The sequence below is a fragment of the Protomyctophum bolini genome (genome assembly GCF_963924005.1).
Source record: "Protomyctophum bolini genome assembly, chromosome: 2".
Taxonomy (NCBI): domain Eukaryota; kingdom Metazoa; phylum Chordata; class Actinopteri; order Myctophiformes; family Myctophidae; genus Protomyctophum; species Protomyctophum bolini.
Window position 1 is genome coordinate 16,324,437 of NC_137863.1, and position 20,643 is coordinate 16,345,079.

At 42.2% G+C, this 20,643-nt stretch overlaps 2 protein-coding genes across 4 annotated transcripts; both read right to left on the minus strand.

Moving 5' to 3' along the window:
• Positions 1–1,228: 1,228 nt before the first annotated feature.
• kif17 (kinesin family member 17) lies at positions 1,229–14,937 on the minus strand. The gene is made up of 14 exons (XM_080775177.1): positions 14,332–14,937; positions 13,635–13,781; positions 13,438–13,539; positions 13,032–13,221; positions 9,245–9,697; positions 8,412–8,494; positions 7,918–8,083; positions 5,908–5,996; positions 5,004–5,128; positions 3,977–4,205; positions 2,891–3,149; positions 2,187–2,263; positions 1,888–2,008; positions 1,229–1,594 (listed from the first exon to the last, which is right to left on the minus strand). The coding sequence occupies exons 1-14, from the start codon at positions 14,560–14,562 to the stop codon at positions 1,413–1,415; spliced, it is 2,454 nt and encodes an 817-aa protein (XP_080631303.1). The 5' UTR covers positions 14,563–14,937; the 3' UTR covers positions 1,229–1,412.
• A 282-nt stretch (positions 14,938–15,219) lies between these two features.
• Positions 15,220–20,022, minus strand: sh2d5 (SH2 domain containing 5). 3 transcript variants are annotated; one of them, XM_080775185.1, is made up of 9 exons: positions 19,786–20,022; positions 19,612–19,692; positions 19,448–19,522; positions 19,187–19,354; positions 18,617–18,817; positions 18,206–18,380; positions 17,617–17,722; positions 16,770–16,929; positions 15,220–16,293 (listed from the first exon to the last, which is right to left on the minus strand). In XM_080775185.1, exons 1-9 carry the CDS (start codon positions 19,831–19,833, stop codon positions 16,081–16,083), a joined length of 1,227 nt encoding a protein of 408 aa, XP_080631311.1. In that variant the 5' UTR covers positions 19,834–20,022; the 3' UTR covers positions 15,220–16,080. The 3 variants fall into 3 exon arrangements, with proteins under 3 accessions (XP_080631311.1, XP_080631313.1, XP_080631312.1); XM_080775186.1 differs by having other exon boundaries at positions 15,225–16,293; positions 19,187–19,333; XM_080775187.1 differs by lacking the exon at positions 19,187–19,354 and having other exon boundaries at positions 15,222–16,293.
• Positions 20,023–20,643: the final 621 nt, after the last annotated feature.

A 20,643-nucleotide genomic window follows, 5' to 3' on the forward strand; every position in this document is an offset into this window, starting at 1 on the left:
GAACCATAGGCCAAATTAGAAACATGATAGAGGGAGGGAGAAAATAGTCAATGGGCAAAAGCGGAAAGATGGGATTAATGAGGAAAGGGGCAGATGCAAGATAGTTTTGTGATTTCTTGTGAAAGAAAAAGTCATTATTCTTACGATGATTGAATGTATTATCTGATCTCTTTCAATATTTCATTATCTGATGTCTTCCAATCTAACTGTGCAGCTATTGTCATTGCCTCATTCAAAGAAAAGAAAAATGTCACTAAATGAATCCTCAAATTCTAAGAACACTTTAAAAACATACCGTCATAGCGTAGGTAATGATACAGAGCATTACATAAGGATAAGCACTCTTGAGGAGGAACACGCATATCCATAACCATGTGCCGAGCAGAAAACATAATATAAAAGGCATAATATGGCTCACAGCTCGCACAAGTTAGGTTCCAGTTTAGTGCAGTTGTAGTCTTTATTGTACGCATCCACAAGTGCCTGTGTGACATTTTGAGCCGTTTTCTGTTTCTTTCTTTTCTTTGTAAATGCTCTCATAAAGTACTCTGTTTCTGTCCAGTTTCATGCCCATTGTCACCTTGGGTTCCCAATTAAATGGTTCACACACATTTGTGTCAGATAAGGCACTTAAGGTCACGCGTGACAACTTACAAGTGATTGTTAACCGTCAACACCATGCTGCCATGGCAGCATTCCCACCGTCTCACCCCGTGTGACATAGAAGTCATCTCTGATACATCACTAAAAGCTGATCTGGCATGTTGGTTGCTCAGATCGTGTTTCATTCCATGCCGACGAGGCACTACTCATGAGACTAGCGCTTAAATGTTGTATCAAGAGGGACGTTCGTACTCCGTAGTCCGTACGGGATTTATATTTTATTTCAGATCATATTTTACAGACCGGCCTAATACAATTCAGGTTATGGCATTTTCCTTCAAATTAAGTAGAGAAATAATTTGGGAACATTTAACGTTTATTTTAACAATTTAAGTCAGTAACATACCGTACAAATATCTGCAGCAGACATGTTTTAGACTCAGTCATACAGTACATGAAGACTTTTGAACTTTGCTTTTTAGTTGAAAATCTTTTTTTTTAACCAAAGCATGGGTCATGCTTTTAGTCGAACATCTGTTATTTTTATGCAGTATAAATTAGCCATTAGTAGTAACATAGGTATTAAAAAAAGTTACATTCAAAGTTTATTCTATAGCACACACTCAAATGTCCCTGTAAAGTGCCTATACAGTATTATACTGCTGGTGCGTAGTAGTTATTACAAAAATAATAATCCAACAGTATCAATCACAGCATGTAGGCTGAATATCATACATCTACAGTAAAAAAAGAAAGAAGATAAAGTGGCAGGTATGAGGGCAGGTAGGACATGAGAAGCGCCTCAGACCTCAGGGCCATTTGCTTTTCTTCCGCTTCACCTTACCGTTGGACGTGGGGACATCCAGCGACTCCAGCCGGAAGGGGCGTGGCAGGACAGACTCTGCGCTGACAGAGTCATGCTGGAGCTTAATGTTGGAGCTACTGGTTGTCGGGTGGGCCGTTCCATTCACCAGGGGAGGAGAGTGGACCCCTGCAGGAGAAGAGCTCTGTCAGTGGGGACAGCACCAACACCAGAAGGGGAAATGTTAACCATCCCATCACGGTTGTGATTGTTGTCAGCTTCATTACTGTAGTTTGTTAGGCCACGGACCCCCTAACTCTCAGAGTTACAGAGTCCATTTCGTTCCTAACATCATTTTGCTATAGGAAACCCCTCAAGGACCCCTGAAAAATGTTATTACTTTCAAAATGTGAGCATCTATTTTCGATTTACCAGTTAGTTAAGTGGTTCAATCAAGATGACCCTGAAAGAAGTGGTCTTACCGAGGCCCTTGGATATTTCACCACCCAAAAGTTGACTGGCTCTCTTTGACTTGAAGTAGTTGCTAGCGATATTTTCACTGTTGCTTCGGTCCAACATTTCCTTGTATCTGTCCTCCTCCACCTGACAAAGAGATATGAAGGATCCATTGACCATATTCACACAGCGTACATGTTTCTCAATGTCATCCTTGGTGAGTATTAGGAATACCACCGAGAATGAATTAGGCAATCCTGTATTCTTTGAATTTAAGTACTTTGAGTTTGAGTGTTGGATTGGTGCATGAATAAAGCACACATACAAACACCATATTAAACTCTTCAATTTCAACACCTGACCCTCCACGTGCTGGAAGTCTAGGAGCGATGGAGGCCACAGCTAAGACAGAAACAGACAGAAAGTGAAAGTGTAAATGACAGAAACACGATCTGCAATCCACACATTGTTGATGCCGTGCAGAAATCTTTTGTAAATCTATGAACCTACCCTACCCTAGTCATACTACAGTGTCACACAAAAGTATCAAAAACAGATTATGCAATCAGGAATTCTCCTTTTTTTTGTGGGGGGGAGGGGAGAAAGTTGTTGTGTAAAGTAAGTAAAAGTAACCAATGAAAATGATTAACAATAGCTTGTGACCAAATAATATCTACCGGTAGGCCTACACCGGAACACCAAAATGGTTGCATCCAGAAGGGTTAAAGGGGTTCTCGTCCTGAATGGGTTAAAACATACCAAACTGTGATTTTATTTATTTTTGAGTGGTACAACCACTCCAAGGAACAGCAATGTCCGTGTCCGTGCGCCTATGTGGCCATGAGCACCAGTAAATGACTATTAGTACCAGTAGGGGCGCTGTTTGCCAGAAACAGAGAGAGATAGTATTAGTGCTGCACTGGTGCCTGCTAATGAGTGAGAGAGAGAAGAGGGGGGGGGGGAGTTGCACCACTCAGTTCACACGGGTGTGATTTTTAATTACAATTTACAACATAACCTCCCATTCACCTGAGGGGAGTGACGTTTTCTGCACCACCACGTCAGGCAGCCTCCAGGTGGCGCCGTCCTCGTCCCAGGTGGCCTCTTTCCTCAGCCGGTCCAGGTTGCTGTAGTTGCAGTCGCGACGCACAAGGGGCACCATGCGCTCCAGCAGGCCCTGCAGAAGCTGGCCTTCCTTCTCCAGCCTGCGAATGGTCCCAAGGTAGTCGTTCCTCTCTTCCTCAAACTCGGCGTGCAGGTCACGGATCTCCAGCTTTGCCGCTTTCAGCTATCATTAGAGATTGAGTTTGATGCCGATTTCATATGGTGTCGAAATCAGTGTCGCATAGAAAAATACCTTAGTGTTGACACGGGCAAACGTAATGATGTTTTGGAGACAAGAAACACTTTCCTGGGGGTTCTTATGTGGGTAACTAATATGTGTTATTAGATATCTTAGTATTTCAAAGTGTCTGTGATGTCACAGACACTGGTCTCACTTCCTTCCTGGACTACATCAAGGTTAATTAAATAAGGTTAGGAAGCGAAGACCGTACGGTAGACTCCATGTTGCTCACTGGAAGGAAAGAAACATGCGCAGTTGAGACCAAGGAAGGTGAATGCGGAAGTGTTGGCTGCATATAGCCCATTGCGCATGTTTCTTTCCTTCCAGGGAGCAACATGGAGTCCATCATACGGTCTTCGCTTCCTAACCTTATTTAATTAACCTTGGACTACACGTTGTCTCAGTAAGACAGCCCTACCCCTCTCCACAAGGTGGAGTGAGTGCAGCAAAGCATTATGACCATTGTAGTAATCCAGCAGTGAGACCAGTGTCTGACATCACAGACACTTTGAAATACTAAAATATCTAAAAACACATATTGCACATAAAAAACCCCAGCAGGAAAGTGTTTCTTGTCTCCCAAACATAATTAAAATAAGATCTGGTTGCAAAAGGGGTGAAGTGGCCCTTTAACTGTAATAGACTTATTTTACCACGGCTACCAATGTTATAACATAAAACATATACAATGAATTATAAGGAAACGATACTGCTCTTGCGCTATGAGCCCTTGATAGCATAGCTATTCATGTACTTTATCGTTCACTCACATTTCCTTGGATCTTGCCAAGCATCTGGTTTTTGGCGTGGACCTCCTCCTGGATGGAGTCGTAGACATTGAGGAGCACGTTGTCGCTCTCCTCACTGTCCTCGGTCAACGCCTGGATGAGCTGCATCTTCCTCTGGTCAGCCAGGGTCTTCCTCTCTTGATTTCTAAGCTGAAGCTCTTTGTTCCTGGCCTGCTCGCCTCCGACCACCTCCTTCTCCAGCTGTTGCAGCCTGGGGAGACGATGGAGAGAAGGAAAAAATAAAATCAACAAAAGCTAAACAAACTCTCATACTGTAAAGATGATCAAATAAACTAAACTAAACAAAAAAAAACTTTGGGGAAAAATGTATCCTCTCATGAGGAAGCTTTAGGATGGAATGGAATGCAGGCCAAATAAACAAAATTAATGTGGGGCGCACAGCAACCACAGGGTACCAGGAGTGGCAATTGGAAAGGAGATGAATATAAAAATCATAAGAAATAACACTTATATAATATATTTCAAATTCAAATAATACAAATTCAATTGATTCAGAAGATTGTGTTTTTGAAAATATCAAAAATAGTCCATCTATTAAAGCTCACAACGTGTTACATTGTGACGCATAGTGTGAGCTTGTCAGCAATTAGTTTAAATTGGTTTTGCAATACGGGGCCAACAGCCAGAGGCTATGGCTATTTGGCAGGGGAAGCACCCTATGATCCGACGGACCATTGCTCCGAAGGAGCATTGGTCCGAGGTGCGCTGGGGGTCGGGAGAGGGTGGGTGGTTAGGTTTAGGTGTCTGCCCCGGGGGAGGTTAGGGTTAGGGTGAGGGTTTGAGGTAGGTTGTCGATCGGACCAATGGACCGTCGGCATATTGACGCGGACCCATTTGGCAGTCCATGGCATGGAAAAGTATGGTGATCCATGTATTATGCAATTTGGTAAATTGTCTCACCTTGCATAATGTCATATCACAAAGTTTTCATTCAAGATTGATTGTGGAATGTGAATATGTGTGTACATGTACATGTCATCATAAATACCTCTGTAGGACATGTTTTTGGTCCAGCGGTGCTGGTGTGGTGATGAAAGATGAGTCCCCGTGTTCCTCTCCCTCTGGAAGTCTCTGGACACTGACCGCTGGGTGCGTTGCAAGGGTCTCACTGCCCTACAGGAGGATGACATTTCAACCAACTCGACCAGTGGCTCTCAAACGTTTTAATTTCAAGGACCTCTCAGAATTACAGACCTGTAAGGATTCATTTTTATTTCTCAACCCCACAAAATAGCCACTGAACTAGATTAACATGTTGCATTCCTCCTCCAGTTTGCATGGCACTGCTTCGAACTTGAATAAGACTGAGAATTTTCAAATTTGAAACTTGTGGTTTCCTTAAAATGGCTTGTTAGCATTCTGCTGTGTCTTGGTTTTAATATGGAATGATAATGATGCCAACAAACAACTTGAAGGAAACTGAAGGACAAATAAACCAACAAAATGTCTTTATATTCTAAACACTTTCATTAAATTTAAACACTTTCATTTCAGAAAAATATACAATACTATGCAAAAAACATCATATTATGATGTTTTTCGCATAGTATTGTATAATTGTCTGTCACTAAATGTTTCAATGAATTGAATACAGGACCGCAATGTAAACAAGCCATAGTGCTTTCTTGTTTCAACTCTTTCAACATTGTATTTACAATTTGTATTAACTGTACTTTCTGTGCTTTTTTTGGCAAAGTGTTCATGAAGTAATCCATCAATTGTTATTTGTTTTTACAAAATAAAAGCACTACAATGGTGGGGGTACAGTGGTCATTCTTAGGCAGTTATAATAACAGATTCTTTACATCACATGTTATTTTCAGATTATTAAAATCAGTTTTTGGCAATGGCAAGTTGACATGGTCATGAAGTATGTATCAGGCTTCTATTACCTTTGACTGGAGCAGCTCTTCAGCAGGGCTTTGGCACATAGCTTCAGTGTTGTGGGAAGAGTCTTCCTCATGGATATGACTGGAGCCCCCTGACATCAAGGTATATGAAAAAGAAGGTAAAGATCACACAATTCCAGATGGCAGATTCGTCGCCCCATGGGAGGCAAACTACACCCGGAGCTCGGTGACCAGCTCATGAACAAACACTATTTCTGAATGACAGACATTTGCAAAGTACCGGGAATAGCCTCTTGAAAAATAACAGAAGACGTATAACACATTGTTGTCTGCTGTGTTGCTTTTCGATGTGTTACATAGAGGTAACTAAAAAGCACAAAGTACGTTTCTGAACGTACCAAATATCGCAAGACTCTCCACCGTTTCCTGTCTGGCAGTCATATCTCGCGATACCGCCGAGACAGAAACAATACCTGCCACTGTTTAGATCCTCAAATAAAATTATGTACTGTGCACATCGTAAGGGGGCGATTAGAAAACAAGTTATATATATATATATATATATATATATATAGTTATATTTTAAATTCCAGAACAGAGTATATGACAAAGGTCGCAATTGTTCCGAAATAATGTTTGTTCATGAACTGGTCCAGCCGGCTCCATTCACTGCCATGTGTTCGTGGAACTTCCGGTGCGAGATCAGGAAGCAAGACATCACAAAAATCATGGGTCTTCAACAGGGGGTCCACAGCACCAAAGAGTTAAAACAAGAGGATGCCACATTTTATGTGATAGGCATGTTTTTTTACATTGTTTAAATTTTTTCCAGAAATGTATGAATCCAAAATTATATTGGCAAAGATAATTGGTAAACAAACAAACAAACCAAAAAACCTGTAATTTACACAACACTGATGGTAGTGCTGTCAAACAAATCTATAAAGCCATCAAAGCTTTAGCATCACTTTAGAAACCTGTAAAATACTAAAAGCTAGTTTCACTAGCAGTGGTCAATCTGGAAACCATCCGGCGACACTACATGACATGCAACTGATAGATTCAGTTGTTAGGAGAATAACTCAGTGGTTAACAAACATTGATGAGACAATCGGCTAAATATGGTGAGTTAGGCTTATAGCTTTGAAAGCCTCCTATTTAGCTTTGAAAGCCTCTTTTGCAAAAAGACAAAAAACTGAAAAAAGACAAGACATTTTTATATAGGTACTGTGCTTTGTCTGTCTCTCTGCAAAGCGGTCCTAGGCCTTAAAAATGTCGAAGACCCCTAAAATAAATGAAACATCTCCATGTAAGGACACTGATAATGATGAAGACGCAAGTGTGGTGTACCCTTTCCTGATGTTCTTTTTTATATCTCACTGCTATAAACTAATAAACTATAATATGTTGCTCCAGATGCTTTCAAATTACTTTATAAGTGAAATCAATTGAAAACAGAACTGTGGTTCTTGATCTGATCTGTGGTCTGTTGTAGATCTATTAATAAAGCATGGAACTTATACTCCTAGGGACGAAGGTTACAGTTCAGACAAACGCATTCACCATTTAGTGTATTGTCGCTGTCAGGTGCAAACCTTGTATGTTCAAAATGGTTAATTTTCAGGAAATGTTATTGCGTTATTGGTTCAACATTTTAAAAAATCTACAGACAGACTCAAAGGACGACTTCAACTTATATTCATATGATTGGTCCTCAGGATGAAATGGTAAAAAGGAAATTAAACTCGGTCTGTGTCTCATAGGAGGGCTGCGAATGACACTTCAGAAACCCACCCACGAGTGATACAGACTGAGTAGACAAACGTGGTGCCATATTATAAATGAGCATTAGTGAGGACCAATTCAATTATATGAAGATATTTAGAAAATGGGTAAAGTCGTCCTTTAACCACTTTCACGTTCCGTTTTTTTAAATTTATATATCAGATCTGGAAGCTCAAGTAGGTAATTAATCTGCCCAGCAGTCAATATAAGATGTTATAATGGATGTTTATCCTGAGACAGGGCTTATATGGCATGTGTGTCTAATACCATTAGTGGAGGCAGAGCTCCCTCTGCTGGCCGAGGCCTTCTCCAGATCAGACAGCTTGATCTCATAGGAACATCTGATGGCAGCAATGTCTTCCTGAAGCTTTGCCTTGGATTCCTGTTCTGCATTGTACTCTGCCTGCAGTTTGGCCAGCTTCTCCTCATACTCCTGGAAGAGGGAGTTCAATAAAGACAGCAATAGCACAGGAAATTAACTTCTATGACCATATGCCCACTCTCCAAATAGATTAGGATAGTGTGACCATATTTAAAAAAACCCAAAACCGGGACACCCTTAATCACTTGAACCCTTTTTATGAGTTTGTAGATCAACTATTTTTGCTACTTTTGACAATGTCTGTTATTTTTATGTTCCCCTGGTGTTTATCACTAGGTATAGGGGACAAACATAATTTAGCACACTGAACTCACCTTTCAACAGAACAGAACATGATAAACATATGTAAGCCACACTCAAAACATTTTAGGAAGCCTACCTCTTTAATATTCTCCTTCTCTTCCTCTCTGTAGCTCCCCCGAGGCAATGAGGAAGCTTCAGACATCTGACGGGTCAGCAGGGCTACATACATACAGTATACATGGTAGAAAAAGATGAGTTGGTTTGACAAAGACATGATTTAAGAAATATCACACCGTTCCAGCATTTTGTATAACTTCTTTAAAATGTTTTAGTCCCGAAAGTTAATACGCACGGTTTCTGAAAATGTAACGGTTGCTTTCCGAAATAACCTTGATGACAGGGCTCGTATTCATTTCTATTCATATTCATATTTGGAGCGGTGATTTAATTTTAAAGGTCCTGGGTTCGATTCCCGCTGGGGACGCTGTGGGCGTGTTCTCTCCTCCGCATCATCAGTGCCCATACCCGAGGCAAGGTTGGCGAAAGGGCCTTTCTGTGTGGCGTTTGCATGTTCTCCCCGTGTCCTCTATGGTAGGTACCCTCACAAAGAACATGCCGTAATCCTGGTCTCTAAACTACCTCCCCCTGGCCAGCCGGGGCGCCTGATGGAGGGGAAAGGAACTGGTCTGAATAACGTGTTCCTTCCAAGCGCTACATCCGGCCGGGGTTAACACCCCCGTCAGGTGAAAAGAGGCAGCTTGAACTCCTCATGCATAGAAGGAAGCATGAAGTCAGTCCGCTGCCCCCCCAGGTTGGCAGAGGAAGTGTAGCGCCCAGGATTACATTAGATAATTGACACTGGGTGGAAAAAAAGTTTAATTAAATAAAATTATAATAATACTGACTCCCGAGGATGAAATATGAGCAAAAAGACCACCGTGTGAACATGGTGAATGACATGACACTCACCCGACAGGTCAGTGGTGCCTAGCTGGCCAGAGACGAGGGCGCGCAACTGCTTGATCTCCTCCTGGTACTCTCGGAGCAGGGCGTCCTTGGGGTCCTCATTGATGCGGGGTCTGTTCTGGATGCTCTTGGCCCGGTTGGCGTAGCGCAGTGTGCTCAGGCTCTCCTCGTAGTTGTTGTCGGCCGGCGACAGGCAGGCCACCATAAGTGTGCGCGTGTTGCCCCCGAGGGAGTCCTGCAGCAGCCTGGTGAGTTTGGAGTCGCGGTAGGGGATGTACTTGGAACGCCCGTCCACCAGGGCTGAGATGACGTTGCCAAGGGCTGAGAGGGACAAGTTGATCTTGGTGGCCTCGCGGAGACGCTCTCCTGTAGCCCCGGTTTTGGACTGGCGTTCGCTGCCCGCCAGGTCCACCAGGTTGAGTTTACCAGCTCGTAGGTGGTTCTCGCCTTCAGCATCTGAGGGTTGATAGCATTGGATTCTTTAACCACCATCCATATTATAGGGGAGATATTGGCCAAAAATAGCTCATCTACAAGTTCACATAGCGATAGCGCCGCATAGCGACAGTGTTGTGAGCTTGTAGATCGCCTATATTTGATGAAGAGAAAGTGCTCCAAGTACAGAGCCAACTCAGATCCAGCCTAACGGGTTTAATAACAGCTACATGGTCCTTTCTGGTTTAACCAACCCTATACTGCATTGACCGGAGTCTCCCAGGGGTCTGTAATGGGACCTCTTTTCTCTCTAATCTCCAAATCTTTGCAGAAAATAGCTAATATACATCTACAAGCTCATAATTGTACATGGGCTAATTTTCAGAATGTCACACAATGTTCGCCTAATGTTGCGGAACAAACAAAGTCAGAACAATATTTCACTGCTTGTACTTGCATAAGTCAGTGACAAATTAAACCTCTTGAATCTTGAATGTTCTAACATACCTTCAAAAGGAATGCTAGGGTTCTTGTGGTAAATCGTACCAGCACCATTCCTCCTGTATTTTAGCAACCACTTTCTCTAAATGTCTGTCAATTGAGGAAGAACATGCACTCACTTTTAAAAAAAAAGAACTTAACATAGCACATACCATAGAGTCGCACACACAAGTTTGTGCTTGCATGTTGTCCTGATTTTAGAAGATTAACTAGCAAGTTGCTACATGATAATTGAATACAATGCCATTTATGTTAAAGCTTAACATACACGGACTACACATGTATACTATTATACAATACTGAAAACAAACAGACCCGTGAGCAAGTCAGTCATGTCTGCAGTGTATGGATGTGCTGTGTGAGTGTAAAAAGGTGTAAGGCAACTGCTTCAAAGGGAGGAAAGAGAGAAAATGAGAAGTTGGAAGTCCTTAAATACCTTCCCAAAACCCAGCTGTAGAGCTGGTCTGATGGCCTGCTTAACTCTGCACAGTGGAGTGGAGACAGAGGGCATGCCCCCTGCCATCACATACATGACCTATGTTCACAGTTCACAATGTAGGGCAAGTGATTTTCTTTGGTTAAAATAAGTGTTAAAAGGCACTATATTGTGATAGTACTCATTGGTATAGACTAGAGTGTTTGTTCGGTGTCAGGAGATTCCATGTCTCTCCAGCTTTTTATTAAACAGAAAATGCATTTTTTCTTTTTTTATCCCACGATTTTGTAACCCATTTTTCACCCCTTTGTGAATGTGATCCTGGGCTCTACACACCCTCCGCCAACCTGGGGAGAGCAACGGACTTGAACTCATGCTTCCTTCATGCATGCGTGTCCAAGTTTCTTCTTTATACCATGGGGGAGTTTCCCTGTTTGGACGTAGCACGTGGAAGGAACACGTTATTCCAACCAGTTCCTGGGGTGATTTGTCACCTACCTGAAAATGTATTTTCTGTTTATTGAAGAGGTGAAGAGACAGGGGGTCCCCTCCTGTTATTGAACAAACACTCTATAGCAATGATTACTATCAGAATATAGTGATTTAACCTTTTGTTTTTATAACGAACGTTTTGTTTAACAAAAAATATCATTACCTTTAACAATTAAGCCATCAAGAACCGTGAACATAGGTTAATGTAGCCAGTCTATTACTTAATCTGCACACACACACACACACACACACACACACACACACACACACACACACACACACACACACACACACACACACACACACACACACACACACACACACACACACACACACACACACACACACACACACACACACACACACACACACACACACACACACACACACACACACACACACACACACACACACACACAGCAAGGCATTTTAAACAAAAACAAGGGACAAAGAAAAACACAGACAAAAGAGTTACCGTTTGCCACTTATTAATAATGGATGTAATGTGAGACAATTTCAGATGCTAAGAATTGAGGCCGAATCGCTGACCGAGGACTGTTTGTGAGGTTCTGGAATGTGTGCATAAACAAGAGAATTTAGTTATTTATAGTGTGCAGTTATATAATACATGCCACTCTGTGTCCAAGGAATTAAAATATCTTGGACATATCCTCTCAGACTCAGAGGATCTCAGGGATGACAGTGACATCCAGCGACAGTGTCGAAAAATATATACTCAGGCCAATATGCTTTTAAGAAAATGTTCTATGTATGTCTATCTATGCTCAGTAGATGTAAAATGTGCACTATTCAGATCATATGTCACCCCGCTTTGGTCCTCTTACAGAGTAAAAAGCAAACGGCTTAGAGTGGCATACAACAATGCCATGAGGTTACTTCTCCGTGTTCCTAGGTGGCACAGTGCCAGTCAGTTGTTTACCTCTGTTGTTGTGCCCACCTGTGATGAGGGCACTCCAACCTCCCCCGTCAAACCAAACTCAGCTTCTTATACGCAACGGTAGAGTCTGTTCTCCTACATTATATGGAAGTGAATGCTGGACCCTGAAGCCAACCCTGCAGAAGTCTCTCGATGGGTGCTACACCAGAATGCTGTGTGCAGCACTCAACATCAGTAAGAGCACACATGTTACCAACACAAATCTGTATGATGGAATGCCATGGGTGAGCCAGAAAATAGCAGCCAGGAGAATGAGACTAGACAAAGACACCAAGAGCTGCCAGCCAGCAAACTAGTGCTGTGGGAACCAACACACAGGCACCGGTCACGAGGAAAACCACATTAACATATGTGGATGTACTCAAGAACGACGCAGGAGTGCAAAGAACCAACGAGCTGGCCAGAGAACCGGGATGACTGGAAGCAACGATGGAAGACTCGTCTGAGGACGACCTTTGTTAAGACAACTGATGTACAATTTTATGCAACGCCTGGAGGTGTCTAGTAAAAGCATCATAGTGGCACTAACAGACCCTATCAAGAGCTGTTACCGGGTCACGTCCAGGCAGATTGGGTAGGCCAGTACTTTTATTGCACTACTGTACTTTGTTTTGTATTAATTGCTTGCTTTTATCCATTTTCCATGTTGTTTGTTCTTTATGTTTTTTTGTATGTTGATCTTATGTGATATGGACTCCTGTCTGAAATAAAGATTACGTGTTGCAGATACAGAATATTCAGATCCAAACCACACCAATGATTCGTCATGCAAATCCTTGCAACCAAACTGTTGCGAGTAGTTGCATGAAACCATTATCCCCAATGGCAGTTGCAATTGGAGTTGCATTAGTGTGACATGTCCTTAAAACTGTTTTGTTACAATGAGTTGCGTTGGTGCGGTTTGGGCCTTAAGCAGATATGTGGGGGACAGATGGAGGGAGAGAGAGAGTGAGAGAGAGAGTGTGTACCAGTGTTGCAGATCTCTAGGTGGATGGTGAAGATGGAGTGAGAACGAGAGGAGTCCTTGTTCATCAGGGTGTAGCCCACGGACCGGTTCTTCCAGCCTCGCTCCATGATTCGCTCACACTCCGCCACACTGTGCACCGTGTGCATGGAGAGGTCTCGCACATACACGCCGTGCTCTGTGTGCTCCTTGAGCTGCCATTTACCACACACACACACACACACACACACACACACACACACACACATGCGCGCACACACACACACACGCGCGCACACACACGCACACACACAGTGCAGGAATGGTGCAGGAAGCAGTTATGTTTATGTGTTAACAGTGGTCTAACAGGTTTCATAATCAGTGTTTTATCAAGAGACAACAGATTGTACAATGAATTAATGGATTCTTACCTCCAATCTCTGTTTGGTGTCAATTCCTAAAAGATCTCTTATCTCTTCATTGTAAATCTCTAAGTAGGATGCCCTCACCAGGAATTTTGTATTCTCGGCACACTATATTGCAAATAATAAAGAAATATAAACACATACCAGTAGGTCAACATAACTACTAAATATAATTTTACAAGTAGCAATAGTTGGATATTCACCTGGATACTTTCAAAGATGTGCTCAAAGCCCCGTGGTATGATCCCCCTCTGGGACACAGGGTCAGACACCCCCTGCATTGTAAAAGACTTGCCGCTGCCCGTCTGTCCATAGGCAAAAATGGTTCCATTGTACCCCTCTGTCACACCCTGTGGACAAAGAAAACTGCCTTAGAGTTTTTATATAAAACTTTACTTGACAGATATTTAAACTATTTAGGCCAGACCTCAAAATTAAAAAAGAATCTTCTAATCTAAATCTAAATCTAAATCCATCCAGTTTTCTGAAATAAATATTTTCACGATTTTTCAAAAGAAATTCAAAAAAAATTCAATGGCTAAATTATAACTGTTTAAAACACCAAAAGGGGTTCCCGCCCCAAAATGGGTTAAACTATTTGAAGTGCACCTGCTGACCTTGACCTGCAAAATAATCACGGTCATTGGTAAATAATTAAGTCTGGATAATTTGCAATGGGATCTAGGTTACATGATGTGGCATAGGCCTACATGGTTTAGCCTAGTGTCTTGCCACAACATGCCACTGTATTGTGTTTCAGATTGTGAACTTAAGGTTTCCAATGACCTGTGAGCTAGTTGGTATACTGCCTGGCTCTGAAGACATATGAAAATACATTTCATCATGCATTAAGATATATTATGGATAAACAAAAGCTTAAACAATGGTTAACAAGCCTACCTCAACCAAAGGATATGCGATCTCATTGTACATCTGCTCTGTGGTTTGCTCAATGAAGTAGGTCCCATCAAAGGTGAACTGTTTGGGGGGCTCATCCATGACCCCAGGTTTCTCAATGAAACACTGACAGTGGAGCACGTCCAAAGTCACCACCATCTTACAGTTGAGAGCTCTCTCCCTATCATTCATTGGCCTGCATCTGACCACCACCTTGACTGACTCTGAGCCCATCCTTCAATGTCCACTCCACCAGGGTTTTGTACAAAAACAGACAAAGACAAAACTGCTGACCTACCAGCAAGCTACATCTCTACTTAGCCTTCATGCAAACTGTTTCCATACATTGGCTTAAAAAAAGAAAACCCTAACATGCTCCATACTAGTCCAAAGTTTGTACAAACATTTGTCTGTAAAATACAATTAGATGGCACTATAATAATAAACCCACATTGAATTTAAATTGTCAAATTAACAAAACACCCGTCATTTAACCTGTTCTCCCGTTACTGTCTGAAGGTGTCTGCTCGGGTTCTCAGCTTCAGTTAATTAACCAACGCCATTAGCCAGTCACATTAGGTTGACATCCTGGACTGGATTCACAACTCCGTAGGAATCCAATTTGAAAAGCCAATGCTCACTGAATGACACATTGTGGATGAATGGATGGGATACTAGCAAGAAGCTATTATGTGTGTATGTGACACACCGTGACCAAAGCGGACAGATGGAAAACAGACCGACACAATTCGCTCTTCTCATCCAATCCCCAGCCATTTCTCGTTTTCCCACAGCGTCTGAGGTTGCTCGGCAACCGTAAACAATGATTCACAGGTTGCAATTGGCAGAAATCTGTAATTCGAACACACAAAATAAACTGACAACATTTTCTCAAGACAATGCAAATTTATGTCTCTGCAATACAATTGATTTACATTAGAAATATAAAACATTTTGCATTTAAAAATAGGGGGGAAAAAAATAGTAAGACAGGCATACTTTCTGACGCAAACACTGGCATGTTAAGAGCAAACATTTACACATATTAGAATGTGCATTGTGTTTCACAAAGTTTGGAAAGGCAACCAAATAACAGGATTTAACCACAAACCCTAGCATCCTAATTCTGGGGGGGAACAGATCTAAAAAATGCACCACATTGTGATGCATAGTCATCTTGTAGATCAGCTATTTTTGGCAAAAATATTAGGTGTAATGGCTAAAAAGAGTGTACCGAGTACATAGACAACTTTAGTTTACCCAAAAAAAAGGCTATAGAGCGTCGCATAGACATTTCAAAAGGTATTTATTTAAAGACGGTTACGCCACGGACAAAGCCAACTCGAGTCGTGACAAATCATGACAACACACAATATTTTGGACCAAACAAATAATTACAAAAAAAAAACAACAAAAAAAAGTGTTGCAACCTGCCGTTTTTTTCTACTTTCTAATTCTTGTTTGTTGTCATGATTTGTCACGACAAGAGTTGGCTTTGTCCACGGCGTAAACGTCTTTAAATAAATACTTTTTGAAATGTCCATGAGGAAAATTAATGGGGAATAATTTCCTGGGCCCTGGTAGGGCGCGGGACTGCGACGCTCTATAGAGGGTTTAAGTGGTTAAAAGCTAGTTCAAATATTTGTGCAATAAAATAAGTATCATTATAGTCAGTCACTTATGTTGCATGTTCCAGGGGTATACACACACACACACACACACACACACACACACACACCAATGTTGAGGGTTTTAAACCCATTGTTTTCTCTGGTTGGCTTTAACGTTGCCTCTTCTCATGCTCTTGCGTAATCCTGGTGGAAGTGGCCTGGCAGAGGCAGGGCTCTCCTCCCACTCATAGCAATGGTTGACACGGGCACAGCTCAGTGGACATGCCAGCTCAACCTGAGAGTCCGTGTAGTGTTCTATTAAGGCAGCTATTGAACCAAATTCTGTCTTCAATTTCTGGGACAGGAAAAAAGTGAATGACAATTAGAGGCAGTGCTGTTGTTAAAATAAGTGATTGTGTGTAATGTTGTTGTAACTCCAAAATGACCATCTCCCTGAATGCAAATACAGTAGTATTAACAATTCACAACAGGCTGCAATATATTTTACCATTGGTACTTTTGAGTCGATGGAACTTTTGGCTTTCCGTACCTTCAACAATATCTCCCCTGGATCAATGCTTTGATTTAATGAATTTCAAAGTCGGAAAAATAGGTTGCCACAGTCATTAAGGTAAGCTCAGAAACTTCAATCATCTTTATGGTTGGTTGGTCTGTTACTCACAGGGCATTTAGCTAGAGTTCTGAAAAGGAGTAATCTGTGGAGTCTGCATTGTGACGGAAAACAGTCCAGTGAAGTCTGTATTCAATATTTTCCATTGAGAACAAAAAGGCAACAATTTCATTTACATTCAATCAGCTGTAAGCCATTACCTCTAGCAGGAACTTTCCCTTGCGGGTGTTTTCAATGAGGTAGGTGACAAGGCCTGACGGGAGGCGAATGATGAGAGAGCTGCAAGTCTTTTTTTTGGGATGTGGACACAGCAGATAGGATCCCAAGACATCATCCACAAGCAGGGATGAGCTGCTATCACTGTAATCAAGGACACAAGCCTTAAGACACCGACTATCCTAAATACAAGATCAGATTCAGTATTGCAACAGTTTTTGGTCCCAAATAGGACACTTATCCAAAGCAGAATCATGTTTACAAAGAGCTTCAAACACCATACATACAGACACACAGGTGCGTATAGAAGTGGCTAGCACCACTCAAAAACAACATATCCCAACAATTACAAGTACCATAACTAATAAAATAATTAGGCAGTGATATGTTATCCACTATCCAGTATGACACATCCTCCTTTCAGAACCCGGTATACCCTTGAGTGTTTGGAACAACGGTATCCTTTGGAACCACTTTCTGGTCTCGAACAAATTTAACGTCTTTAAAGTGCCGATTTCAAGGCTACTCACAACTGCATTAGGGTTAGTTTAGCTTGTGGTGAGCAGTGCTACTTGGCATTGCCATTCAAATGTTTAACGCTGATCAACGCCGATCACCATACATTTCTGCAGGACCCTACTGCAGTTATGAAGTCTCTCTACAAAACTTGAGGTTATATTTGTTCTGAACAAATATAACCTCTTTAAAGTCTGAGAGTGGTACCAAGCGCTGAATGGGAAAATGCATTGAGCTTCAAGGGACCCAATTTACCTTGGTCCTGGAAGTAATATGGAGTCACTAAGACAGGCACGACACATGTGCATCACTCACGTTGCGATACCAGCCCAACACCAGACCGCCTCTGCAAGTGCTTCTTCCGTCTCGGCCAAGCTGGGAGTGTGGGCCTGCCGCACTGATATCACCCCATCCTCCTTTCCTGTTTACACACGCGTACACAAGACGTTCATGAGATAGTCATTTCTTGGAAATTCAGATGATCATATTCCAAGAAATGCCCCAGGGGCAATATTCTGGCAAGTTTGTTTGCTTTGGATTATATCCCATGTAATTCCACCTCCAAGTGGAGTGAGTGAATGGAATGCTGTTAAAACATAGGGATGAGATACTACACAACACAAACATTGGGGAAAACTCAAATTCAAGCTCTGACGTGTCAAAGATTTAGTGCAACAGTGAGAATATCCAAATGCAAGTTGCTTTTATTTATTTCAGACCCGTGTGAGACAAGAACCTTATTACCCGGTACCTACACCTTGTGAAGACAATCCACTTAACATTACTATTACAAACCAACACCACAAGAGGCAGTGAGTGAGAGCCCATCACATTATCATTGAGGTTTTGCATTACCTAATCAACTCTTTCACTCTTGAAAGCGCTCTTTGAACAGTTGGCCCACCTTGTGGTGAGTTCAGTCGCTCCTGAACATTGCGCTGTTTGTGGGGGGTGAAAGTGAAAGAGCGATATGCCCCCGAGCGCATTTCTTTATTGCGGATGGCTTTCTGTCGCACTAGAGAGGGAGAAGAAGTGAAGGAGGATTCTTCTCTTCCATCTTCAGAAGACTTAGTTTTTTTCTATGGAGGACAAGAAACATGAAATAATAAATGCTACACAATGTTGGATTTGCATTTGTCACAATTTACAAACTTACGACATGTCACAATGCATCATCACATTGTGAACTTGTAGATCTATTTTCACTCATTTACATACAAAGACGTATACAGAGTTTGAGTGAATAACAGCAGTAGTGCCACCCCAGATCCTCAAATAAGAGAGCTAGATGACAAATGGGCTTTCAGGTCCCAACCTTGGCCCCTGGTAGTAACCCTCTAAATGGGGCTCTTCTGAAGGACACCAGAGCGCTGACACTGAGAGGAAAGCCGTGGTTGAGGAGTGAGGGGGTACGACGGGGCAGGGAGCCAACAGACTCCTGCATGGCCTCTTCTGGGTGTTTCTCCAGGTAGGAGAGCTGAAAACAGCGGCAAAGCAGCAGGTTCAGGAACTGGGCCTGAAGGAGGAAGAAAACAAAATCACACCCGTGTGAACCGAGTGGTGCAACTCCCCCCCCCCCACTCAAAAACATAAGATTATTCCAAGAATTTGATTCCCAAAACACTATGAATGAATCTGCTTAAATAAACATTTCACTGTGAGCTGACGGTAGGTGTGGCGCTCCACCTCAGCATCAAGGAGGTTAAGTGTCATGTGTCTTCATTAACATTCAAATGGTGAATCCTTCATGTTGAAACAAAACTCAAGTTGAAGACTAAAACACTAACAGTGGGAGACATAAGGCTTATATACCCATGAATGATATAATTACAGCTAACCAAGGGCACAGCAGAGACAAAGGGGGTGTGTTGTGGAGCGATCTTACTGCTCTGGCATGCCTGGCCTTGAAGAGGTGGCAGTATAGCTGGGCATCAGGGCTGCCTGGGTTGTGGGAGACAAAGGCAAACTGGGAATCACAGGGACGGGCAGTGGTCAGAGACACTCTACGCAGAGCATGGGCCATGAGAAGGGTCTGAGTGGAAACAGATGGAGGCTATGTGAAAACAGAGTCAGAGATTCAGATTGTTGTTGACTAAAGCCTATAAATATTTTTTGTTGTTGTACACATACATTTATATATCCTTACCATCTCATCTTCATCAAACATTTTCACTCCTTTGATTGAGAATTTCAGGGATACAGGCCTCCGTCTCTTGCATGTCTGATTAAATTAAAACCAGATTTGTTACAATACAGCTTATTATGATAACTGTCATCACATAATATCCAGTAGTAGTAGGTTCATCTTACTCTGAGGGCCTTCAGTTGAGTGTGCAGGTGATCAATCTGCTCATCCAAACAGCAGTCATCCACGGGAAAGGAGCCAACATACTGTGCGACAAAGCCAGGAAACAGAAAAGATCGAACCCCAAAGTAAAACAATATAAAAACTTATGAAATAATCGTAGCGATGAAAAAACATACCTCTGCTGATCGTGTGACGGTACCATGTTCGCTGGGTGTCTCACCCATGGTGCCTATTGAGGCCGTCTGTAAGAATGTAGGCTATTATTGTTAAGACTACACCTGTGCAATAAAAACAGATCAAACAAAGCTGCCCCTGTGCCGTGTTTTTTCCCCCCTGACGTTGGCATTAATAGTTGTACTTTTAATGCCAGCATCGCCTCGTAAGCCTATTATTTGCGCTCATGGATATCTGATGACTTTATTGTAAGTTACGAACGACTAGTTTACAATGTATGCCTACAGGCTACACTAGGGCTAGGCTACAGTTCAATGAGTGCATTATGCGTAGAATCTCTTTCGGCAATATACCACGTAGTTTTCTCATGACAACATCGGCCTGATAAATGTCCCGACTTGACTGATAAAAACTAAGATTAGTAAAAACAGCTGCTTCGTAGTTCGTACTGATCCAGATCAAAGGACAAAAACACAACGTCGCCACACGCGGGTTACCTTACACCAGTGAACCAGTCGTTATGACCAACAGTTTTGATTTTTACTTACTCAAGTCTAAGAAAGAAAACTTTGTTGGAGAATCTCCTTACCACCGTCGCACGTTCCTCCGACACCACACTGACTGACACTGATTTCTCCAAATAACTCCAAGCTGACGCGCCCAGAGAAGCGACGCCCACAGTACGACCTGTGATGTCTATAAATGTGTCTAGCGTCCAGGTGTGCTGCCTGGGGCGTGTCTTTATGTGCAAAAAGGAAAACAGAACGTGATTGAGAGTAGCGTTCCCCACACACACTGTCTAGTCTACTGTCAAACAAATGAAGCCAGTCTACTCTACTGTAGGATAGTTTTATCATACA

Bases quoted from the DNA above. Each gene is read 5' to 3' on its own strand.
- sh2d5 (XM_080775185.1), bottom strand. From the start codon at position 19,833: ATGGGTGAGACACCCAGCGAACATGGTACCGTCACACGATCAGCAGAG. The intron at 19,693-19,785 runs GTATGTTTTTTC...TTTGTCGCACAG, and splicing joins CCGTCACACGATCAGCAGAG to TATGTTGGCTCCTTTCCCGT. The intron at 18,381-18,616 runs GTTGGGACCTGA...TGTCCTCCATAG, and splicing joins GGTTACTACCAGGGGCCAAG to AAAAAAACTAAGTCTTCTGA.
- kif17 (XM_080775177.1), bottom strand. From the start codon at position 14,562: ATGGGCTCAGAGTCAGTCAAGGTGGTGGTCAGATGCAGGCCAATGAAT. The intron at 5,129-5,907 runs GTAATAGAAGCC...ATCCTCCTGTAG, and splicing joins AAGAGCTGCTCCAGTCAAAG to GGCAGTGAGACCCTTGCAAC. The intron at 4,206-5,003 runs GTATTTATGATG...TCGTCTCCCCAG, and splicing joins CAAAAACATGTCCTACAGAG to GCTGCAACAGCTGGAGAAGG.